We start from the raw sequence: 25,602 nt of genomic DNA on the forward strand, positions 1-25,602 counted from the left end.
TCATGTACCAGGAACGCGTCGGAAAAATAGAACCCGTAAAATTGTAATGAGTCACAGAAACACACCCACGTTTTTGGTATTTCATGGAAATGTAACCCATCAAAAATTGAATCCAAGGAAAGAGTCCACCACTATAAAATTACGTAGGTTTTATTACCTTCGTAAACCTCTGAAAATACGTCACTTCAAACATGAGACATGTACAGCCAATCATACAGAGCCGAGAAACAACCATGTGACACAAACAGTCAATCGTACAGCAAGAGCGCCGGAGAGATGCTACTGTAGCAGCATATTTACCAGTATTACTATTTATATTATTGCTACATACTGCTGTTATATGTATACTATTTTTACTTTACTTTCATGTAACTGCCACCTGCCCATATTGGGCTCACAAGTTTTCACATATATTTTATTACACTACTCTGTGAACTCCAACACTTTAATTTAAAATAAAGTGGCATCGTCTCCTCCAACATAACTCAAATAGTATCTCAGTCTAGCTGTACAACTTTTTATCTTGACCTAAAAATAAATACAACAATTATGTAAACTATATCATTATAATGTATACATACTTACAGAAGATACACATAAAAACATTGAGACTATTTCACCCCATGACTTCCCACAGCCCTTGAAGTGTGAATCCTTCTTTCAGCTTCTCGATGGCGATGCCGAGCTCCTCAGAGAACACCGGCTCCCGGTCTTGTTGCTTGGGAATGACGATAAAAAAAATGGAGCACAGTTGACAGGAGGTTTTTGAACACACACCTTATAGAGTAATAAAATAGGTACAGGAATTAATCGAAGTGCACCATTAGAACTGGGGGTGGAGTTGATCAGACTTTACCTTATTTCCATCAGCAAAGTAAGCCTGAAGCAAAGACAAAGACAAAATGGTTCACACGTCTCACGACCACGGTTATTTTCTTTAAAAACAGTGGGGTATTGCGTTCTGTGTAAACCTTTCAGTAAACACAAGCACCAGGCAACATACTGCACATTCATTTTCTAATCTGGTCCGGAGCCACCTGGTATTCTGAGAGTGTGAAGAACCCCCAGAGGAGGCCGAGTGCCTGGCTGGAAAAGGAGGAACACTCACAGTGAAAGCGTCCGTCTGCTCGTCAGGCTCAATTTCCACATCATCGGGGGGCTGTTCCACGGTCAGCTCCTCCAGCGGCTGGGGCTGGATTCAGCACGAGGGGATAAATAAATAGAGCTATGACAACTCAGCGGGGAGACCAACGTAATAGGTCATGGTTATATAAACGGCTTAAGTTGCTCAAATGACGAGAGAACACAGGTAATACAAATGACACGGGTGGTTTTGCCCGCGTTCAAAAACAGGAATTTCTTCTGCCCCCGACAGGCCAGGTTCACAGTTAATCTTACAGTACATTCTCATGCCCGAACGTTCCCTACCTTTTCCTCCATTTCATAGTCTACTCCGAAGATGGGGTTGGCAGAGTACACCTTATGGAGGGAGTTTATCTCCTTCACTGCATCTTGAAGCTTATCCATCGGGTCGATCTTAAATCCAAGCACGTACCCTCCAGTCTAAGACAAAGGAGTTATGTCGTTGAACTTGAATTGTTTTTGGAATGTGCGACAAAGCTTATAAAGAGAAAATCAGAAAAGAAACAAATCCAGCCAGTTTAGACAGAACTAACCTGCTGGGAGCTCTCGATCACCAAAGCCAAGCCAAACTTTGAGTCTCTTATTCTTATAGAACGCTTTATGGAAGAAAATAAGACACCCGATGAAGGACTCATTTGACAAGGGTCAATACGTTCATTTACAGAAAAAGTTGTCAGGATACAGAACATCTGTGCATTACCGTCATTTTCTTAGTATTTATTAACAAACACTCCCATGTTTCTGTCTAGGGTCTTTTTCAGGTTTGTTTTTGGTGCATGTCTCTGGTTTGCTAAAGACTAATTTATAACACAATAAACAATGCTTAAGACCACCAGTATGCTGCAGGCGATAATGCAACTTCATGTTTAATGAGTTACAGGCTAGAACGTCAGTAGCCTGCTAGTTTCATTCTAGTTCCTAATTGTTAGGGAAAATATTCAGCTTAATATCGGCATTACCCGTACAGCAAAATGTATGTCCTTTTATACGAGATACCTTTATTCATTGGAAACGGACAAAAATATATTTGCATCGCTCTACTCATATCTTACTGATGATGAGCTCATCATGACAGTTCAGTTTTGAAATTGGTAAGGACGTCTGATGTGAGGATCGATAAGGGTCCCAAAATAAACAACACTTACTATCTGTAGATAAGGAATGCTGACATTGAAGCTCTCATTCATGTTGGCGTGCCACACTATCCGAACATTCGTGATGAAGAAGGTGCCCAGATTACCCTGAAAAAAATAAATAAAACAACAATAAAACAATACTCATTTGAAATAAATGCATGGACTTGCCTGACATGCAACCACATCATGTTAAAAAATGACCATGTTTTTTATCTCTTATCTACTTGCATAAGGAAAGCTGTCATCCATTAAGCTGAACACTGGAAGTGTATTCCTCCAAATAAATTCAGTTTAACAATGCAGCTGTAAAACACAGCAATACCACAGTCAGAGACCTGGGATTTGTATGTACGGCCAACAAACTGGAAATGGTGAGCAACGCTGGATGAAAAAAAACTCTTTCCACAGTACCTGGTCACTGGATAAATTCCAAACTCCATTGATTTTATCGTAAACTCGCTCTTGAGGCAAGAGTCTGAGCTGCTTGTTCTGAATCAGAGCTCCTCGCAGTTTAAGGTCTCTGTACATTTTGGAGGTCTCATAGGCCCTGTAAAAAAATACAAATAAAAACACAAATAGGAAAAAGGAAACAATATCGTATGCATTCTGATCCAGGCTTGGGGTAACATAATCGACAAGCATTGTTATACCTGTGCACAGCGATGACAGAAGTAAACAGTCTTGGACTTCCAGGAACCACGTTGGTAAAAATGAACTCAAATCTAGTGTTGTTGGACTTTGTCAAGATGTAGAGTGCTTCAGTCTGGCCTCGCAGTTTCTGAAAAAAGCACATTCAGTTCTCAGAGCAGGCGTGTAAATGTAAAAACACACACACACAAAAAAATAATAATAATAATAATAATACAAATAATAATAATAGTAATAAATAAATAAATTATGTTTTTTTTTTTGAATATTCACTTGTTCCATTTCTACAATTTGTTGTCAAACCAATGTCTTTGTATGTATGACCGTATGTATATGTATGTGACAACTCATTTCTTCAACTTGAACTTGTTTATTCTTTGATTTACAGGATGAAGCAGTTGTATGATTAATTATCAACTGAACACACATTTTACATACATTATAGTTCAGTAAAGGATGTGTCCAGATCATAATGTCGTCGGAAATTGAGCCAAAACACGCTTCCTTCATTTATGTAAAGTTGAACATGTTTCAGGGCTCTAATGCAGAGTTTATTACTCACAGAGTTGGCCGTCCTTGTTGTGATATTAATGATGGAGTTGTAACCCACAGCTAGAAGAAAATAAACACATTTACATGAATATTCAGAATTTTATTTTATTTTATTTTTTAAATCGACAACTCTTGAGGAACGCAATCTGTAAACATTTTGGTAATTCATCCAAAAATGCTTCACGTATCATATGCATGTTCTAAATGTTCACGGTACATAATACCCCTGTGCAGATTCAGAAAGGTTACTCGGCCTATCGTTACATTTCCACGAAAATTGTAAATATTATATCGGGGACTTCATGTCTATGATGGCTCGGAAATGGGAATATAAAATAGATTGGAAACTGACAATGAGAGGAAACATTTGTTTTCGATTTTTAAACAGCATTGTACCGCTTACACCTGTCACACGCGCAATCTGTTGCCCCCACATAAACCCATTATTTACACAGCCGTACTTACACAAATTTACTCTGGGCAGAGCCAAAGAATGCCAAATAATCCTCAGATTTGTCACCAAGAGTCTCCCTGGAGGGAGAAATCAAATGATTAGAAGAGGGATCGGGTCACAAACTTGTGTTTTTCCGTGTGAATGACGTGTCACGGGCACCTCGGTATCCATTGTTTCCTTTGGTGTCTTCAATGGAGTCCAGGCAGTCTATCAACACCTCTCCTGGTCGAGTCTTCATCTGTCTGGAAGCAATTTTAGAACAACGTCTGATGACCAGGAGCTGACGTGAAGCTGACGCCACACTGCTGGAGTGAGCCGCCATGTGTGGGGGAATCGCCCCCATTGACTGTCAACGTCAAGTTGGCATTTTTGAGTTATGAGAAGGCTTGGAAGCCTTGTTTGGGTGAAAAACTGCCACGGGAAATATTGGAGTGAAACCTTGAACCTTCTTTTTCTCCTTCCCTATCTCCATTTTCTGTACATTTTGTATATTTTGGAAGTGATCCTCCAAAAAAGGCCACCCCAGTCCATGGCAACCTTCAAACTTCACATTCCCTATATTCGGTGAAGTACATTTCGTTTGGGAGACTTGATTTTTACTACACTACATTTCAAAACAAATATAAAGATTTTTATTTTACTCTACTGTGTTTCTTTTGCTTCTTTAGTTAAAAAAAAATAAATAAAAAATAAAAATAAACAAACAGGGGCTGGATCCTTCAACCTGCTGATCAATAATTACTGTACTCATTGATCCTCATCGGTCCACATCTATGTAAATAAACACCAGCTGTATTCAGCACATGCATCTAACAAGTACCTTTACTTTAAATACATCGAAGCTTTACTTTAAATACATCTAACAGCAAGTATTTCGATGCTTTTACATCGGTCTAAGTGTCAATGTGGTACTTGACAATGTGGCTCATCTTCACTACGGTGATTTTGTGTCAGGATAATTGTACCTTTTCCTCGAGCATAAGGTCTGAAAACTTCTTCCACCACCGCTTAGATCCCGATATTCACATTTAAGTCCCTCATTTCACGGAAGAAATGTAACGCTAACTCTTATCCATGACAACGCCTGGGCCGTTGCCTAGCAACGTAGCCAGATCGCCGTCTTACCTGTTAGCTTAGCGTGAGCTGCTTACTTGAAATGAACGGAGTAGCGTCGGTGCGACGGCGTTAAATTTTTTTTTTTTTTTTTTTTTGAAACAAACACATTTAGCAGCCGTGGAACTTACTGCGCAGTTATGTCAAATCGAACGTCTCGGTCCTCCCAAAGCGCATCCAGAACAGCCGCCATGACGCCCCGCCTGGATCTAGCAGGAGCGAGAGGCAACACAGCGTCGTCGCGCCTCTTCTTCTTTTGAGTTTCAACGGCGTCCTAAAAGTCGCACTGCTGCCACCCCCTGGAGTTGGTGAACTCCTACAGATTTCCCCTCACCCGCCCTGTCCTCATGAGGAAGCTGACCGAGCATCCTTTGCCCTGTCCACACTCCACTCCTCCTCCCGTGCGTCCTAATCTTTCCATCTCCTCCATCGTGTCCTTTCCAGCATATTTCCTGCGACTCAACAGGCGCACGCTCTACGGAAAGACGTCGGCTGCTTCCCCATAATGTGAGGCGTACCGTTTCAGATCACTGTGTCCTATTCTGAACCGTGTCATGGTCGTCTCCCTATTCCTCACAACACCAACTCTTATTTCGAATGGAAAGTAAATGTCTCCCTCGTGTCTCCCCGTCCCCGTGCCCGTGCCGCTCTTCATTGATTCTCTCCCACACAAACGCCCCGTCCTTCGGATTTTGAGAGAATAACACGTGCGTCTACGTGGTTTGCCCACTCTTTCCTTCCCCAATATACCTGTATGAGCGGGAACCCAAATGAATGTGACCCCTGATCCTTATTCCTGCGTGGATTGATATCATTTCGTGAAGTAACTTCCGATGAGGCTCGGACGTGCCCGACATGAGACTGCACAGAGCGGAGTCGCGACAGATCGGGACTACGGTTTGCTTTGTTCAACCCATTCGACACTAAAGCCATCAAGATGGGATACGCCAGGACGGTATTGTACACTTAGTCTCTGCAATTTGAGGTCTGTCTGCGTATCTCACCTCTAGGGCCAGGAACCACAACTGCAGGACTTGTGTTCCGTGTTATTGGATCCTCTGATCCAGCCGCAAAAACCTGCGCACAGTCGTTATACTTAAATCCATCATAGACCTTGAAACTCACTCACCAGATCTGCACCTTTATTTATTGCCTTGATTTTCGGTCATTTCAAATCTACCGCCAGAGTTTCTGGTATCCACAAAGGGATGATGGGCCATGTTACCGCTGGACAAAACCTTTCCATGCGCTCCCATGTCTCTTGCTGCAGCATCTTCTGTCCAGTCAAAACCCCAAATTTCTGTGCTCTCTCTCCCTTTCCCAGCGGGCCTGTGACACTCTTTTTGGACGGCCGGCTTTCTCCATGCCCCTTCAGATTTATCCAGTGGTTTACAAGCAGCTGTTTCCGACAAAGCACACACTGGCGATGTTCTCACCGGCCCCAAGCCTGGACCACACCCAGACCCGCATGATTGGAACCGTGTACCGCCACCCCCCCCCCCCCCCCCCCCCCGGTCTCCGTCCATCTTTTGGACCGTCCCTCACACCTCTCCTACCTGAGCGGCGCTCCCGAGTGAGCCGTCTCCTCCTCCTCCTGTCTTACGCTTCTCATCACTACCGCCCGGGCTTGTTTGTACTGAATCATTTGCTCTTTTCACTGCTTTCCAATGCTTTATTTCCTTATTTCTCACGCCTTCGTCCTCCCAGCGTGGCACGGCTTCCCTCTTTACTTCGCCTTCACTTTTAGGGGTGGACTCTTAACGCAGCTCATGGTAGCAACTTGTCTAATTTTGTTATCAAACGTCTCCGTCTATATTATCATCAATCTGGCTCGGGTATTTCCCACTTTCTTTCTGAAACTTCTCCCAATCAGGCTTGCCAGGCAGCCACCCCCCCCCCCCCCCCTCTCTCCCGTGGTCAGTTGGCGACGCGGCAACAGAGCGCGCGTCGAGAGATCTACGTTTACCACGCGATCTATGACGTCAGAAACGTCGACGGTCTTTGAGCCGCCGGAACCGGTGTCGTGCCAGAAAAGTGATAGTCCGCCAAAAAAGTGCGCGCGGGCTGTGATCCGTCAAATATAACCCAACCCACGAAAGAAAAGGGTCATTTTGAGTCATAAATAACCAATCACCAGGTAGGAGCTGCAAGAGCAAAACCGCTTTTTGTGGTTTGACAAGTGCAAAACTGCATTTTATGGTTTGACAAGTGCAAAACTGCATTTTATGGTTTGACAAGTGCAAAACTGCATTTTATAGTTTGACAAGTGCAAAACTGCATTTTATGAGCTGTATTGGCCCTATAAAGTATTTCAAGTGGTAAAAAGGACTGGGCATTAATCTGTCTAACATAACCATCAAGAGCGAAATCGAGTCATTTTGAGGCAGAAACAACCTTTCAGTCAAGGTAAGAGCGGCAATCACTTTTTGGCAAGGGGGCACTGCGTGTTACTGGGTTTGGCTCTTTAAAGGCATTGAAACTGGTAAAAGGAACTGGATGGGCTATAATCTCTAAAATACAACTTTTGGAAATCAAACCAAGTCATTTTGAGGCGTAAATAACGTTTCGGTGACAAGGTAGATGCCGCAATCAGTTTTTGGCAATCAGTTTTTGGCGGACGATCACTTTTTGGCACGACACCGGAAAGGGATGAACGTTATAGTAAACCCCCCAAATATTTTTGTTGCCTGTTTGTTTGTAAAAAATGCATGTGTGTGTGTGTGTGTGTGTGTGTGTGTGTGTGTGTGTGTGTGTGTGTGTGTGTGTGTGTGTGTGCATTAATTTCCCCACATATTTACATATATAAGATAACTTTTTATTAATCCCCAAAGGGAAAATCAATCTTGACACATTAATTATATTTTTATTTTAGTAGAGGTACTTGAGACAATAATTAAAAAAGCCCCAACGATTAAATATATATTTAAAACAATGCTATTAATGCTATTATATTATTTAATAATACACTGCCATAAATACATTTGCTCTTGTCATGACGATTATTTCATAACTATTCACTACCTGGAGATTGCTTTCGTATATCTTATTATATTGTAAATCTACATGTACATGTACATCTATTGAGCTGTCATTACTTATTTTTGTTTCATGTATTCTGTGAGCATAGTGTACATAATCTTACTTATGTATTTGCTTCACGTATCTCACTGAGCTGTTGTAACGCCTGCATCCAGTATATGTATATTAAAAATGATATATTTAAGGAAGTGAATGACAGCACACATGTTTTATTAATAAAAACATAAAAATAAAAAAATTCTGATAGACACACTGCAGGCTTATAAATGAATACAGACAAACACAAATAGGAGTCACGTTTTGAAAACAGAAACATGAAGAGAGAATGTCACTTATAAGACAAAGACTAAAGGCTTTAGTAGCCTAATGACATTGTGGTTAATTTACTATCTACACAACAGAAGCCTCGTATTAAGACTACCTGACATGACCCAAATAGCCAATTCATCATTGACAGTAAACAAAATATACAACAATCAAACAAATGGTTCAGAGCATAAGGTACATTATTAACAAATCTTGCATAATAGTATGTATTATGTGCCGTATTATGGCTTTTCCTATGGATAGAAAAAAAACCTCAGTGCACGCAGCAGCATGGGGCTCAGAGAGATATAAGAATCATCTACCATGACATGGTATAGTCTTTGGTACTAATAGCTTATTTTTCAGCATGACAAAATCCTGATTAAAGGTTAACATTTGTAATGCATCATTTGATGTAAATTATTGAAGGTAATATGGTATTGACTATCCAAAATATCCTTGTGATGTGTGTTTACTTGCATTCACTTGTCTTTTTCAGATTATTCCTTTGCTTATCCCCACAGGTTTAATGGGTAATTGTTTGATTGTATTTTTTTTTTTTTTTGCTTTTTTTTGAAGCACGATACAACTACATTTCTTTAAATATCTTGTTGTATAGAAATAAGCAAAGAAATAGAGTTAGAAACAGACATGTAAATGCACAGGTTTTCCTGATGAGGAATATTCTGGAAAAAATTTTGGCTGGTTGTTCTTCTCAATTTATCCAGCTGGTGTGGAAAAAAAAAGAAGTAAAGCAAGTTCAGTACATTTTTTTTAGAATAGTACAAATGCAGCATTTGTGTTAAAAAAATAAATAAATAATAAAAACGAGATTTACCTGTCCTGGACTGAACGCATGTCTTCTTGCATTCCTCTTCCGTCTCGTAACGGTTGTCGTTTCCTCCACAGCCTCCGTACCAGAACTGTGCGCAGGCATTGGCCTGTTTATCATAATACCAGTGGATAGAATACTCCCTGCAGGTGCCTTGGTCCAAGCCCAGGTTACAGCGGGAATCAACAGCAGCGGACACTGACAACAACAACAACAACAAAATGTGTGAGTTTCGAGATTTCCAAATAATATACCCCAAAAGAAAAAAAAAATAAAAATTCTACTCACCTGCTGTTAGTGTAGAAATCACCTCTGGCCTCAACCGATTTGCTGTAAATGATGATATTAAATCTGATGTTGATGATGTGGCTACCGATAAGGATGATGATGATGATGATGAGGAGGAGGAGGAGGACAACAATGAGGAAGATGACAGGCCTGTGTCTCTGGAAGTGGAGCTTTCTCTCACAGGCAAAGCGGATGTCACCTTACTAAGCACTGTCACAGTTTTACCTCCTCGCACGCGGGTGGTGAAGTCTAAATCTTCGCCGTCGTCGTCCTCTGTCACCTGTTTCGCAACAGTACCATAAAGAATACGTAGTTCAAAAAAAGAAAATCGTCATTTTTTAATTTTTATTTTTATTCCTTATAGTCCATTAAAATAACTCTAAAATGTGATACTTGACACAAACCTTCGCGGGAAGAGGACCTGCATTGATGGGCAGCGCAAAGGTGTCTCCACGCCCCCGTATGTGGTTCTGGGTATTTGTGCGTCTCTGGTTCAGGGTCTCCTCTCCCAGCGTCTCGTACCCGTTGTTCTCATGTTTTGTCTTTCCCTGCCCGCTAGTGCCGTGGCCGCTATGGGTGAGACCGTTATTACCCAGGCTGTTGTGGCCATTGCTCTCTCCGTTGCCGTGAAAGACACGGCCGCGATTGCCGTCACTGTAGCCGTTTGTGATGCGATTGTAAATCAGGGCGCCCTTTTCATCTTCACAGAACTGGCTCACTAGTTTGGACTCCAGTGCTGAAAGGAAGAGAGAGAAATCATATATTCACATCGCTAATGATCTCTTCAGCCAAATATATTGAGACGGGGATGTTACACCTATGACCCTGTGGGGAATATTACCCATTTTGCCTAATAGATGTTACTATGTGATGGATGCATAACAGCTGTCAAATGTAGATTTCCACCTGGCAGAGTGTTGAAGTCATCAATGAGGTACATGTGTTCACTGTCGGGATCGGAGGCGATGAGGTTGAGCTCTTGCAGGAATTCCGCCTGCGTCGGATCGGTGGAGTTGACGATCCCCAGCGCGTACATCTCGATGTTGGCGGCGTGGGCCTCCCGCACCGCAATGTCCAGCTTGACGGGCTCCCGCTTGTCGGTCTGTCCGTCGGTGATGACGATGGCCACCTTCCTGACCCCCGACCTGGCGCTGAAGAACGCCTCCTGGGTGGCCTTTCGGATGGCGGTGCCGGTGTAGGTGCCCTCGCCTATGTAAAGCATCTTCCAAATGGCCTGCTTGACGTCGTGCTTGGTGACGTAGCGGGCCAGGTTGAACTCCAGGTGCACGTCCAGGCTGTAGAGGACCAGCCCGATCCTGGTGGCGTTACGTCCCACGGTGGTGCGGTCCACCAGCCTCGTCACAAAGTCCTTGATGATTTCAAAGTTCTCGGGGCCGACGCTCTCCGAGCTGTCGATGACGAACACCAGCTCCATCGGCCTCTCCTTGCATTTAACGCCACAGCCTGGAAAGAAACGCATTATTGATTAAGATCAAAGTTGACTTTCGTCTACACTTTTTCTTATTTCTTCATGCTATTTTAGCGTCGATGCTGACTTACCACATATTTCTTTGATCAGCTTAATGATGTCCTCTCTCTGAAAGAGATTCAACGGTCAAATGAAGACAAGAACTGTGATATTAATCGTGTTGCCTACGGTGTAGGACTTACGGTGAGTCCTATCTCTCCTTTCATTCCCGGCGTGCCCTGAGGGTGAAAGAAAGAGCAAAAATGTCAAAATTCAACAATCGGTGTCAAAAGTGTCAAAAAACAACCATCGAAACACTTACCAGCTCCTGTACGAAATGAATACATGCATATGGATAATAATAACTACAGCATCGGATCTCACCCAGTTACAGCGACCTATTTTGTCAAGATTTGGACTTTCAGTCCTGGAGCAGAGCTAGGGTTCATCGCAAGGGTCTATACTTTTAAGATGGGCTGTAAAAACTATAGACAGAATGATAAATTGATCAACTGTATTCGAATGACGCTTTTGTTCCTGTGAATTAACCTGAAATACATAATAAGATTGTCTCAAGACGCCTGAATAGAATTGATAAAATGTTTACTCACTGATTCTCCAGGAAGTCCAGGATCACCCCTGTCCCCCACTATTCCCTTCACACCCCTCTCGCCCTGTAAACCGCGGTCACCCTGAAATGTGAACGTGACGAGTCAAAAACAGCGTTGATCAGGTATCAACAGCACATTATCTCATTGTCATTTTCATACCTTAGCGCCAGGATATCCCTCCCCTTGTGGACCTCGAGGCCCAGTGACACCCTGAGACCCGGGCTCACCCTGAAATGAGAAGGGTTTTGCAGAATCATACAGATGGCACATACATCAGTTATTGATAAAAGGCCATAAATATTTTACTGTGTCACTATTATTGCTGTATACCTGTGCTTTATAATGGCACATGCAACATCTCAATTCGATATATTTTACATTTAAAAATAACTGGAGATAATTACCTTTGATCCTTGAATACCTTCCCCTTGAGGTCCGGTTGGACCTGGGGGTCCTGGCCTGCCTACATTACCCTTAAAGCAAAGGTTTAAATGTCATCAGACCGTTGAAGAAAACTGCAAAAACTTGTTTGGTAAAGCTTGTTTGAATATTATTGTGTGTATATTTGCAGGTGCATGACCACGACATCTAGTCGAATGGGTTTATCAAACCTGGGTGCATTAATCACTGATAGAATATGGCGTGTGATGCAGTCTTTCTTACCGGTAGTCCCTGCAGACCCTCTCCTGGTGGACCAGGCAAACCTGGCAAGCCCCTGAAGCCAATGTCTCCCTGGAACACAAGCACAAAAACAAAACACATCTCAAGGGTGCTATGAGCACAATTACATAGAATCACACATTAAACAAACTGTCACGATTTCCCCTATTAGTACACAAACATGTTAAACATGTTGCACAAACCTTACAAAACAGTTACGTCATACAAACCTTGGGTCCTGGGATTCCTATTCCCTCAGGCCCCAGATCGCCTGGTAAGCCTGGAAGGCCTGGCGGGCCCTGGAAACATTAAATATGTATGATGATTACACAAATTAGCCTTTAAATTAGCTGTTGAATACAAATACTTGAATGAGTAGGCTTTGTTAATTATTGGTGTAGTGTACAGACCACAGGGCCAGGAATGCCATCGCCTTTTAGCCCAACTGGACCTGGCAACCCTACATGACCACGATCACCCTGGTAACACAGCAGGTATGGGTTAACACCAACAGCATATTGTTCTATGTATCATAATATATTAAATCAATTCTAAAAGAGCATTCTTCACACATCTAGACAGTGCTTACCTTTTGGCCAGGTAGCCCGTGTCCTGTTTCTCCAACGGGCCCAGAGGGGCCAGGAGGGCCTCCGTCACCCTGGAAACCAACACCACAGCAGGCGAGAAAAAGTCACAGTGATGCTCGTCAACAGCGATCGGATGATGCATTTTAATGGACTCTATCCGACTGTTTCTGACTGCGGGGTAGCAGTCTAACCTGCCGAGACCCGTGTCAGGAATCACAGTGATAAAAGACATGTGTTTGTTACCTTGGGGCCTGTTATGGCCCGTCCCGGCGGCCCCGGCATGCCAAGCCTTCCTGGTGTGCCAGGTTCCCCCTGAAAAGGCAAGCGTTGCCAAGAGAAATCCTCATCAAACACGTCTTTCATCCCGGCAAGTTGGAAAGGAGTTATAACTACTGACACAAGTATGGCAAGTATTCGGGCTCACTAAACGACATCAATCTCAAAAGAATATTTTGCCCATCGCAGCATGAACGACAGCAAACAGGGATAGTGGCCAAGTACAACACTGAAGAAATATGCAGCATATACTGCTTATATGCTTTTGTTGCAGTGATGAGGAAAAGTGTTCCCATACGATCTCAGTCGAACAGTTTATTTTGGAAAGTCAGAAACAATATGTAGTCAGTTTGGCGTCACAGATTCGTACTGTTTAACGTTAAGCTAAACTCTGTGACGAATGTTGTTCTCGCTCTCCGCAGCTGCGTCAAGGTGAGGCCTGAACACTGAGAGCTCCGTCCGGGACTCCAAGGCTGGGGATGTCGGTGGGAATTATGTGAAAATTTGTGACTGGGGTTATATGAGGTTGTATTCGTTATTATGTGTGTGCATATATGTTTATGTGATTTCATAGATTTATATATTGTGACATTATTTTGTTACTTTCCACCCTTTTAATCACAAAGAGATAGGAATAATAAGAATTAACATTATAAAACTTAAATATTGAGACATGATTATATAATAATTTTTTTTACGTCATACTCAATGCTTAAAATGATTATGTAATAAACTCTTAAAATGACTGACATTATAATAAATGCTTAAAATTGATTACGTAATAAACTCTTAAAATGAATGACATTATGATTAAAACACTGTAAAAAATCAGTAGTGCTAGTTTACGAAGATTAAAAACACCATCACAACCTGTGTGGGATACAAAATCAGCCTAATATATATATATATATATATATATATATATACAATAAATTAATAAATTTATTTATTTATTTATTTATTTATTTATTTATTTATTTATTTATTTATTTATTTATTGATTGATTTATATTTCTGAGCAAACCAGAAAAACATCAACACTACAAATTCACGGAGACCAAGATTGGTTTCCCAATCTTGGGAGACCAAGATTCCAGAGCGCACTCAGGGTCGTCAAAAAGGATGGCAACAAAGGTCTTAACGATATGGGTGGTCAAGCGACGTGGTAATGGTATTTTACAAACAGACGGTGGTTTTACTTGTCACAAGGGCCGGATCAGAGATGCGCTCTCGAGCAGCTCTCTGAGTCGAACAGTTTATTTTGGGAAGTCAGAAACAATATATAGACAGTTTGGCGTCACAGATTCGTACTGTTTAAAGTTAAGGTGAACTTTGTGTCGAATGTTGTTCTCGCTCTCCGCAGCTGCGTCAAGGTGAGGCCTGAACACTGATAGCTGTGTCTGGGACTCCAAGGCTGGGATGTCTGTGGGATGTCTATGAAAATATGTGACTGGGGTTATATGAGGTTGTTTTCGTCATTATGTGTGTGCATATATGTTTATGTGATTACATAGATTTATGTGTTGTGACATTATTTTGTTACAAATACAAAACAAATGCTGATTCCATTTTATTTCTTCTGTTTTTACCTTTGGCCCTGAGGGTCCGCTGATTCCAGGCGGTCCGTGTAAGCCTCGGATGCCCCTCTGACCCTGGTCACCCTAGAGTACGTTCCGAGAAAACGGGATTGATGATCTCCATTCATTTCAGGTGTGAACAGGACCACGGGGGTCTTTACTCTTCTCACCTTTTCTCCCTGAGTGCCAATTCCCGCTGTCCCCTCAGGACCTCTGAGGCCAAGTACACCGGGCTCACCCTGAGAGAAGCAAGGGGAAGGTAGATAGGACGCAGATCACCTCCCTAACATATATTTTAGGATAAGCATCATATTTGTTCCGGTGTAAACCAGGTAACAGAGGTGTCTAAAGTGGTCAAATGTACTGTACCTTCTGTCCCGGAGCCCCGTCTTCTCCTGGCAGACCAGGCAAGCCGCCCAATCCAGCTGCACCAGGCTCACCCTGAAACAGGGGGGATGTACAGGATTTATTTGTTTGTGTGTTGAATACATTGATCCATGCAGTTCACAAACATAAAAATGATTTTTGCCTTCACACATCGGCCTTGATCACCTGGAGGGTGATCCACCGGGTGGATCTGTGTCAGTGGATGAGTGGGCCTACCTTTGGACCGGCATCACCAGTGCCTCTCTCTCCTGTCGCTCCCTGTTCCCCTGGCAAACCTTGGTCGCCCTGGAGAATACAGTCAATACAATCAAGGAAAATTAATTTCAGATGGAATTCGAGATGAGATGAGATAATTTAGATTTCGGATAGGTAAGACGCACCTTGGGTCCAGGTAAGCCTTCTCCTGGAGAACCTCTGCCCCCTGGTGGGCCTCTTGGGCCCTCAACACCCTGAGAAGTAATATCAATTCCATCAACGTTAGAATGGTAAAATGGTATTCGTGCAAAGTGTGTGTATGGGTGTCGGAATGGCTCTTCTCAAGGTCGTTTTTTATTTGTCAATGCCTGCTTGTACGAATGAGAATTTCTTTGTGACAAAGAGAAATAATAAAATAAAACATGTAGATAAAGTTATTTTCGGTGGCCACATAAGGACAGTTAAGGCTCTGGCCGTTATTGTTTTTATCTTTATTATTTTTATTTTGTATGCGTTGGCACTTTGGGATGAGTAAGAACAAGGAAGTGGGGAATGATTTTTGTGTTTAGTTGTCTATCTCCTCAGCTTCTAAAAGCCTAATTTCATACAAACTCTATTAAAAGGTGTTGTAATAAGAGGGGAATGATGATACTGTACTGACCTTTTCCCCCTGTATACCTGCTCCTGTCAGTCCAGTTAGTCCTGGAAAACCTGGCGGCCCAAGTTCACCCTGGAAGCAGAACCCAGTTGTCAGATCACTGTGGCTCTATGATGACAATAAACTATTCCTCACTGACACTGTCGCTGCTCATTTCTCATTCATGAACAAATACAACCATGCAGCCAGGAAATGTGAAATGTGTGAAAATCTCTTGTATGTATAAAATGGGAATTTATATAGTGCTCTCCCACTCATATGACTGAAGCATGTCTCACATTGATGGCGGCGGCCATGCAAGGCGCACACCTGGGCAGCGAGAGGTTCAGTGTCTTGCTCAAGGACACTTCCATGTACTACTAGAATGAGCTGGGGACTGAACCAGGAACCCTCTGGTTACTGGATGACCCGCTCTACCTCCTGGACCACCGTCGCCCGTCTAATGTCAGTTGTAGAAGACCAAGTCCCTAATCATTTCATATAAACAAACTACCATGTGATGATGCCGGGTATATCATTTCTTGTTGATATATTTTAAGTAATTTCAAGTGCATTATACCTATTGCACTATATACCATGTCAATAAAGCCCCACCTTTCCCAGCCTAACCACAGCCTTCTCAATTGTGTGTGTGTGTGTGTGTGTGTGTGTTTTGTATTCATTTAATCATCGTTTTTTGTGGCTTCCATTAGATTCGATTAAAGTGAGGAAAATACATTATCTGATATACGGTACCTTCCCATCTTACCTTTTCCCCTTTGATTCCTGCACCGGTTTGTCCCCTGGGCCCCGGTGGCCCCACCAGGCCCCGATCCCCCTGTGGAACGAGGACAGATGAGAACCTCTTGTTCTGTCGATCACAGCCACGTTTCGCTGGTTTGCAGCCAAATCCGCATTGCTCTTTGTCAGAGGTATGGAGACGAGTGGGGCACGGAGGGCGGAGTTACTTTCATGTAAAAGTGAAACGATTATTGACAAAATGGAGGTAATTGCGTGAAGCTTTGTTCACCCCCAAAAAGTCTATTCCGTGCGTTTGCGAGAGAGGCGAGTACTAACAGACCAACTACTAACAGACAGGCAAAGATATAATATGAAATGTTTTTGGTTCTGCTGCAAAGAACCATCCCTAACCAGTCATGTTTCATTATTGGAAACAGAGACTTTTACTTAATCCCCAATTAGTGTTATAACAGATGTTTGTTTGCTTGGGGCCATTTTTGGTCCTGTGTTTGGTATTTTCCTGCTCAAATCAAAGTGTGTGTAGAGTGCTTTGTGATACTAAAATCCCTGGCACTCATCCAACTTCCCCCACGCAGGTACAGACTTGAGTTATGGTGAACTACAACGGCCTTTTTGCAAGATACTTTGTTGTTTTAAACAGAATAATTGCATAAACCGCCGCACTGTGGTTAAAAGCTTTGCCCACGGCCACTATTAGTACAAGACTCGAGGTTTTTTCCGATGAGAGAGAAAAGCCCTCTTACTCAAACGGTGCCCTGCTTACATTCAGGAAAAAGCGTGAATGAAAACAAACAAAACAATGTGATGAAGTAAACACCGTTGCTTTGCATATATGTACATATATGTTTTGTGTATCTTTTGCTGCTACAAAAATAACAATTTCCCCCACTGGAACAATGGAGCGGCATCGAATAAGATCCTACCTAAGAAGCTTGTGCCCCAGTTAGGTCATGTAAAAATAAAGACGTATTTGCCCCCCTGCCCCCCGCTCCTCCTCTCTGAACGGAATATTTGCACAGTGGTTGTGTGGATATTGTGTCCCGTACAGTGACATGTTGAAGCACGGGGGAATATATTGTTTAGACAGGCGCGGACAGCAGGGCAGCACTCCAGCGAACAGTTGAGCTGTAACAAGTCAGTGGGTTGCCAAGATAAGAGTCTGGTTTTGACAGATGGAGCCCCTCTGCTGCGGAACGGAAAGTTATACAACACAAATCTGATTCCCTTCTCGTGCGTCGAGAACGCCGCAATCTCAACGCCGATTCCTAGCGATTGGGAAGGTTTAATTTTGGCTTAGAGAACGCCATCCCTCAGCTTTAGGATACCTTTTGTCTCTAAATTCAGCAGCATGTTTAGTCGATGGCATGCCAAGTGCCCCAAGGTTTGTTTTTAGGTCCGACCCAGATCTTGTTTCTATTGTTTTGGTTTTCTATCCCGTGAAAGGCTGATAATCATACCTTTGCTCCAGGGAATCCCTGGCCTTGAGGCCCTTTTTCCCCTTGAACACCCTTTGGCCCTTGGTGCCCCTGTAAGAGAAGACAGAAAGCATGTCACTAAAAACCACTGCTTAGACCGAAGAAGGATGAAAATCTTCCTCCGTAGATCAGATTTCCTCCTGTCCCCCCGCTTCCACAACATCGGTAATCACGATCACAAGATTCTTTTTTTAATAACGTGTCAATCTTGTCAGTAGAACCCAGTAAAACTCACAGGGGGGCCGGTTTCACCCATCCCATGTGGACCGGGTGGTCCGGGTCGGCCCTGAAATCCCACGTCACCCTTCGGAGAAAAGACGGTAGAGGGAGCATATATAATATAAAACTTTTCACAGCGTCGAGTTAAAAAATAATAGCGCATGAAAACCTGTTCACATATTTCACCTTTGCTCCAGGAAGTCCTATGCCAGTATCACCCTGAATCCCAGGAGGTCCAACTTGGCCACGCACACCCTGCGATTAAAAAACAAAAGACAAAAATATGCGCTGAAACAAACACCATGTGGGAAAATGAACCCTAACCCAGCGAAGATTTTAAGAATTAACAGAGAACATGTGGCTATCAGATCAGCGAGTATAATACAAGGTTTTATTTGAACAGTCTCTAAAAAAGCCTGTAATAGGAGCAAAAACTACATCCTTTAGCTCAGTGGTTCTCAACTGGTCGGTCCTGATCCAAAGCTGGGCCCCGGGTCCATTTGGAGTGGACCCCTGGCTATTAAATCCACTTTGTCAACGCAGAGCGATTCAGGGGTTTAACTGTTTTGTTTTTTTTCCCTGACATTTTTGGAAGATCAGGAAATTAATCATTATTCAAAATAATGTGATAATAATAATGAATGAATAATTATAACATTATTCTGACATGCACAAAAACATTGTAGATTATGGCACTATTCATTTTGTGAAATAAATGACAAAGGTTGCAACCTTAAATTATATTTGGGTGGTGACTTTGTGACTAAGGACAAACCTGATGCGAGACAAATTGAGAATCACTGCTTTAGATCGCTTCACGTTCATCTTTATTGAATTATGCTTAAAAGTTTTTGCTTTGCTTTTTACCATCTATTAAATTGCACAGGAAAATTGAAATGAAAGTATGTGTGTTGATATGATGTGTCACTGGAACGACAAAATGTCACATCATATCATGCCACAAATCCATTAGGGCGGTGGGAGAGAATTTGAGCCCTTCCTTCAAGTCGGGACAAGCTGGATATTGTCTGCGGGTCCAAATAGCTCAACCTCACACAACTACAATAGAAGAAAAGAAAAAAACCTTCCTTTCACTGGAGGCTACTCACATCAAAGTGTAGAGTAATCATGAGATCTACTCAGGGCGAAAACACATTTCATCTCAAGTAACTGACACCAAAAGAAGTGTGTGTCAAGACAAAAGCCAGTGTATATATCCATTTACACGTTTTAACACAACAGGAAGGATCCACTTCTATTCCTATTTATTCCTCTTTTTTTCACAGTTCAGTCATCTTTTAGGAATCACTAAATAGTTCAACGTTGAGGAATCACTAAATATTTGGCAGTCGCTCTTCTCTGCCGTGTTCATTGGAATCTGCTAAAGAAGATGAAATTGCACGGATGATGAATTTTTTTTGTATATAATTCTTTAGATACTCAAATTTGAATACAAAGAGACAAAGTTCTGCAGATGACTGCCGTGGAATATATGACTCAAAATCGTAAAAAAAAAAAAAATTATATTTCATCGCGCTTGATTTAATCTTTCTTGAATGGCAGCGAGAGCCGCTCTGATCAGAGGAACATTTTACAGTAATATGTGGGATTTCTGCTCAAGACAAACAAAGCAATGCTGCAGCGCTGATTCCCAGTATCTTGCGTTCGTGTCTGGAACGCGCTGCAGGAGGCATGCTTCCTGTGTGAGGGACCACCGCGGTTCCTTCTTCTACCTCTGAGCGTCTTCGCAGCAGCAGGAGACTTCAGCGTACACCTTGATTTTGAACACGTGTTATTAGCTGCGGTCCCCGTTTAGGACGCGGAGGATGCTGCGGGCTCTTTAAAGTGTATGTTTAAAAAGACAGGATGCGAGCCAATACGGGAACCTGTGGTGGGATTTTGCTCGGCGGTGGTTAATCCCTTCGCTCGTGAATTATAGTAATGACGGGGAAGGAGGTGGCTCGTTGCCAAGTGCTGTCACAGGTGCCTATTACCAGAGAGCAGCCGGGCCTGCTGCACAGTGAAAGTCTGGGTGCTAAAGTTCCCGTCTCTTGTTTAAAGTCATAAAAGGAAACGGAAAGGTCACCGCAGACGTGCACAAGCTGAGTTGATGGAAAGCTTTCTTTTACAAAAGGCACTAACCTGCTTCCCCTGAGGGCCCTCAATTCCGGGGTCCCCCTGGGGCCCTGGTTGGCCCTGGGTCGGAACAAGATACAGATATTACACGTGTGTGTGTGTGTGTGTGTGTGTGTGTGTGTGTGTGTGTGTGTATGTGTGTGGGTGTGTTGGATGTATGGAGTTATTTTTAAGAATTAACACTCAATTGTCCACAAAAAATGTGGCCCTTTTGTTCTCAAAGCTGCAAATTAGGAAACTGGGATTAAAACATGTAATGTCCTACAAATGAATATGAGCATTGTCCATTAGCAATTGTAATTCAGATTTCAACAAAAAAACGCATTGTACTCTTATAATAATAGCTTTTAAAATTTGGAAAAACTCTTTAACTCAGGTGGCTGCATCTTGTGCGACTGTCAGCGCTCACCTTCGGTCCACTGAGTCCTCTTGTGCCAACTGGACCCTCCAAACCCTGATTAAAAAACGCAAGAAAGAAAATAAACATAAGGCCGTGCACGGTAGACAACATAGCCGACGTAGCCGAACAGAAACAGCCGCACAAAGATGCTCGACTTGCGCACCCTGTCTCCTTTGATTCCTGGAGTGCCGCATTCGCCCCTCTCACCCTGTACCACGATCAGAATGGAATCGTATTATGTTCAAGGTATTTCCTCCGTGAGAACAGGTACCCAGGCCTTTAAATGGAATACGCACCTTCTCTCCTTTGTAACCTGGCTTTCCCTGCAGGGGGGACATTGCGGCGTCAGCGCATTACGTTCACATCCTTAACGCACCAAAATATGTTTGATGATGACAGTAACATTTACCTCGGCACCTTCACGTCCGAGTAGTCCACTGAGCCCTGCTTCCCCCTGATTTAAAAGAAGCATATTCATTACACTGTCATTCTAATCCAAAGATCAATTGACTCATCTGTCATAGTTCTTGGCCATAAGTGAGTTTAAGTAAGGACGATGCATTAGGAAAACGTCCTAAACCCACGGAGTAGCCCTTCATGAAAGAAACGCAGCTTCGAGTAAATCAAAAGTCAAGGGACCTTGTGGCCTTTAAGTCCCGGGGTTCCATCATCTCCAGGACGACCCTTCTTCCCCTGTGGAATGAGACAGAATGAGGGATGACCACGTTATCTTGGTCCTACACGTGAAAACCCTTTGAATATGTTATGAAAACAGAGATTGTGTCATTGGATGGATAGCCATTTATGTGTGTGTGTGCGCGCGCATGCGTGTGCATGTGTGCGTGTGTGTGTGCGTGTGTGTGTGCGTGTGCGTGTGTGTGTGTGTGTGTGTGTGTATGTGTGTGTGTTAGAAGTCGGGCATGAGGCATCTTGTCCACTTGAGTCAGGGGTCAGGATCCCGAGCGGCACCTGGACAGTGTGCGGCGGGCGCCGTCCGCCCAAAATCACCGGTTTGTGACCATTAAACTAATGAGAGCAATTAAGCCTGCCTAAGTCTGCGCGTAAGAATTTGAGGAATCTCTTTGGAGGAGAAAGCACCTGGTTAATGATCGAGCGGCCATCTGTCACCACACGACTAACTGTCAGAGCCTCAGAATCCCCGCGTCACCTGAGCGGGCTACCTCAGGGGGGAGGGGCTTAAGAGGGTTTTATTTAATATATCCAAATGTGTTCCCATATAATTGTGTGAGTCAGGGGGGCAAGAGCCATCTTGGGAGCTGCTTGCGCCATTGATGAATAGAATAAAATGCACGACGCCACTCTCACCTTTAGCCTTCACTAAAGGCTCCACGTTTGGGTGACTGACCCCGACACTAGGGGTTGCAAGAGTTATTTGCGCCGGTCAACGTTCCAGTTTTATTAGTAGCGGTGCGCCACATGCGGTGCCTCTGGTTCCCATGGTGCACAGGTTATGTTTGATGGGAAATGCAATAACATCTAGTGACAGAGCACACAGACAGGCAACAAATAATCTGGAAGTATCCGCGCCCTATCTCTCCCATCCGCTCCCTGTCGCCATAGGACGACTTTCAGAATGTGGGTTTGGACCACCTAGCCACTCGCCCTGTCTACACAAGATGTATGCCTGCAAGCTGTTGTGTGGTAGAAAGTGAGCAATTATCCTGATTACCATTCCTGAAATATCACAGATTAGACCCCTCTGCGCACGATTTCAGGAAAACCCTGATTGTGACAGATCATGCTCAGATACTTCAGAGGGATTTTTTTGGGGGTGGGCTTAATACTTACCGCAGGGCCGCTTGGTCCCCTTTCTCCTTTCTCACAAGCGCATCTCTGCGCCAGAGGGCACTTCAAAATGAAAAGTCAGGCTTTCAGAGTCGTGATGGTAGCAATTCTAAACATTCAAAGAGGGCATCTGCAGTTGATCATGTATTATTTATTTAACAAAATGTGTTTATGTCCACAATCCAAAATACTCACCCCTTCATCAGCCAACTGCGTCTGTAGAGATAATGAGACCAAATGTACATTTTCGTGATTCATTATTAGACCGATTTATGAGGTTTGTCTAGTAATCCCTTAGGGGCATCATTGTCATTTATTAAAGTAGAACAGGGCATATGAAAATATTTGTGTGAATCAAAAACTATTTAAAATTTTCGATGAAAATGTTCATTTCTGTGAAGTTCAGCCACAGGGACATTATTTTATGTATTACAATGAGATAGGATTGGAGATCTTTATCACTGTGAGATATGTGAGAAAACAATGTGTCAAGAAAATACGGCATTAAAATTTCTGGGATAAGTACGTCACTTTTTGAACTGTTAAAACAAGAATATTTGCGTTTAGAAGAATGTGAGAGGGGACGGCCAGAGAATCCCTTCATCCAAAGGGAAACAAAAAGCATTTCACATTGTCGGAAGGAAATCCCAGAGTACACACACACACACACACACACACACACACACACACACACACATAAACACACACACACACACACACACACACCTTGGTGTGCAAATGTTAAATGTCGCTTTGAAGTTGTCAATGAAGCTTTTCCCATCCATTGAATAAAAACTCACACTTAACTGACACTAAATGCTTGATAAAAGTCCATGCGACCTGTCTGTTTGACATGCAAGAAATACTCACAATTTCACGGAGGACTTTATCCACGATGTCAGCATCCTGCAAGTTGTGGAGGTAGCGGGAGGGAGGGGAGCTGGCCAGGAGACGGAGCTGGGCCACATTGGCCGGCTCGTTGGCGGCCCGGGTTATACCCAGGGTGAAGAATTTGACGCCCTGGTTCTTAGCGTCGGCGACAGCGGAGAAGATGTCCGGGTTCCTGGGGTGGGATATGCCATCCGTAAGCAGCATGACCACTTTGATGCTGCCGGGGCTGGACTCCTCCAAGTAGACCGTGGTCATGTTGGTGATGGCGTAGGTGGTGTAGGTCCCGTGGCCGATGTAGACAATGGGGGCGATGTGGGCTTTGAAGTTCTTGGCGCCCTTCCACTGCTTGAAGGTTTGCTCCGTGATCACATGGCTGCTGTACTGCAGCAGAGCCACCCGGCTGCTGAGGCTGCGGCCGGTCTGCAGCTGCAAGCCCTGCAGCCTGTCCGCCACGTTCATGGCAAACTGCTTCTCCTGCTCGTGGTTCTCCTTGGCGCTCTCAGAGCTGTCCAGCAGGAAGGAGAGCTCCAGGCTGCAGTCCACATCGAGGAGAGCTGTGCACACAGATCGAGGCGCAACTTTCAAAGCTTTGTTTCGTTGGAAATGAGTTTGGTTGCATCAATTAGTTGCTGTTATTTAAATGGTGTCTGTTTCTGCTCTGAGCTTAGATCTTTTCGTAGATCAGAGTCATATCGCATAGCTAGAGACCCATGTCATTGTATGTTTCAGGTCATGAACACGAAGTTATCACAGCAGAATATGACTTGCTTGATTTGTAGTTTCCTCAGGTCATAACTCATATGTTCATGCATCTTTTGAGATTCAAAGAGACAAAAGATTCTGATATTTTTTTGGGCGACGTCATACCAATTTCTCCCACGTGTCCCATATCCATTGAGCACAAAGGTGATGTTCTCATTCATCGCATTCTCTTCCTACCTTGGCCATCATGGATGTTTGCAGCAGCCTGGATGGCTTTGTTTTTTTTGCCATTTTTCCTGTCTTCATAGAATTCTTGGCCCAGGGAGCCGGTCAGCACAGAGACCAACAGCACCAACACAACGGTGCGGAACATCATTGTCCGACCTGTGGAAAACAAATAAATTTGTGGAGGAATATTTTTTGTCCGTGGCATCACATAATAGTGTCACATAACATTTCCTGTAACAGTTTGAGTCTTGTACTGCACACGAAGTTAACCATCATGAGGATAATGTTGTTGTTTTTTTTGCACTCACAGCCAAAAGTCCTTCCAGGTTGTGTCAAATCCTTATTGAGTGCAAATCAAAATGTTGATGCAGAAGAAAGCCCAGGTGCAGCTCAATGACTTGTGGCAGCAGCGGGAAGAGCAGGATGAGCCATGTCGTCGGCGGGGCGCAGAGAGGATCCAGTGAGCCCCAGAGTCTTTCCCTCCTGCTCCTTTATAGGAGAGGAGGATCCACCAGGGCCAGATCCTGTGAAACCATGCCCAGTCCCATTCTATAGCCTCAGGGAAAGGAAGGGGCTGGAGTAAATTTACAACTCTCCAGATATGTTGCTGGTGATTTGTGGCCAGGGGTTTGATGATATTTATTGTTCCGTACAGATTAAACACACGTGCACATTGACAACAGCTGTATCACCCCTGTGGGGGTCCATAAATGCTAAAAGGTAATGATGGGTTGTATAAATAAAGGAAACCAAAGTCACTTTTCATACCAGGATGACAACTGCTGTCATCAGGTGTTTAGTGCATTTGTTAGCAACTCACATTTTGTAATCTTACATGACGGGTGGAGAGACACTGAGGACTCAAAACTTGTACTTATTTCTACAGTACTTTACTTCGATTGTTCCATATTAGTGGAATTTACACTTTGACTGCACTACATTTCTAAGCAAATATCTACCCATCCCGTGCATTGTATATTCTGTATGTTTTTTATATGTTTGACTATTCTTGTTTTGCTTGTTTCGGCGATTTGTGTATATTTGGCAATTTTTTTTTTAAACTTTTGTTTACTT

The 25,602-nt window shown here is 43.2% G+C and overlaps 2 protein-coding genes across 2 annotated transcripts; both read right to left on the reverse strand.

Moving 5' to 3' along the window:
- Positions 1-153: 153 nt before the first annotated feature.
- Positions 154-5,279, reverse strand: bbs5 (Bardet-Biedl syndrome 5). Its single transcript, XM_080018806.1, has 12 exons — positions 5,178-5,279; positions 4,093-4,175; positions 3,945-4,010; positions 3,490-3,539; positions 2,930-3,057; positions 2,691-2,826; positions 2,289-2,384; positions 1,677-1,739; positions 1,429-1,563; positions 1,109-1,192; positions 857-880; positions 154-718 (listed from the first exon to the last, which is right to left on the reverse strand). Exons 1-12 carry the CDS (start codon positions 5,237-5,239, stop codon positions 617-619), a joined length of 1,029 nt encoding a protein of 342 aa, XP_079874932.1. The 5' UTR covers positions 5,240-5,279; the 3' UTR covers positions 154-616.
- Positions 5,280-8,336: 3,057 nt separating this feature from the next.
- Positions 8,337-24,949, reverse strand: col28a2a (collagen, type XXVIII, alpha 2a). The gene is made up of 36 exons (XM_080018790.1): positions 24,837-24,949; positions 24,538-24,684; positions 23,578-24,152; positions 22,903-22,923; positions 22,711-22,770; positions 21,541-21,594; positions 21,311-21,355; positions 21,198-21,224; positions 21,065-21,109; positions 20,911-20,955; positions 20,508-20,561; positions 18,552-18,620; positions 18,382-18,450; positions 18,129-18,197; positions 16,679-16,747; positions 15,934-16,002; positions 15,458-15,526; positions 15,294-15,362; positions 15,060-15,131; positions 14,861-14,929; positions 14,703-14,774; positions 13,081-13,149; positions 12,840-12,908; positions 12,661-12,729; positions 12,481-12,549; positions 12,254-12,322; positions 11,995-12,063; positions 11,750-11,818; positions 11,591-11,671; positions 11,183-11,218; positions 11,072-11,108; positions 10,418-10,975; positions 9,916-10,247; positions 9,512-9,791; positions 9,230-9,421; positions 8,337-9,119 (listed from the first exon to the last, which is right to left on the reverse strand). Exons 2-36 carry the CDS (start codon positions 24,674-24,676, stop codon positions 9,112-9,114), a joined length of 3,768 nt encoding a protein of 1,255 aa, XP_079874916.1. The 5' UTR covers positions 24,677-24,684; positions 24,837-24,949; the 3' UTR covers positions 8,337-9,111.
- Between the last annotated feature and the right edge of the window lie 653 nt (positions 24,950-25,602).

The sequence above is a fragment of the Zeus faber genome (assembly GCF_960531495.2).
Source record: "Zeus faber genome assembly, chromosome: 18".
NCBI lineage: Eukaryota > Metazoa > Chordata > Actinopteri > Zeiformes > Zeidae > Zeus > Zeus faber.

Bases quoted from the DNA above. Each gene is read 5' to 3' on its own strand.
- bbs5 (XM_080018806.1), bottom strand. From the start codon at position 5,239: ATGGCGGCTGTTCTGGATGCGCTTTGGGAGGACCGAGACGTTCGATTT. The intron at 4,011-4,092 runs GTGCCCGTGACA...TTCTCCCTCCAG, and splicing joins AGGAAACAATGGATACCGAG to GGAGACTCTTGGTGACAAAT. The intron at 1,740-2,288 runs GTAAGTGTTGTT...TCTTCCATAAAG, and splicing joins GCATTCCTTATCTACAGATA to CGTTCTATAAGAATAAGAGA.
- col28a2a (XM_080018790.1), bottom strand. From the start codon at position 24,676: ATGATGTTCCGCACCGTTGTGTTGGTGCTGTTGGTCTCTGTGCTGACC. The intron at 16,748-18,128 runs GTATGATTATCA...CTCGTTCCACAG, and splicing joins AGGGATTCCCTGGAGCAAAG to GGGGATCGGGGCCTGGTGGG. The intron at 11,109-11,182 runs GTAAGTCCTACA...AATCTCTTTCAG, and splicing joins AAGGAGAGATAGGACTCACC to AGAGAGGACATCATTAAGCT.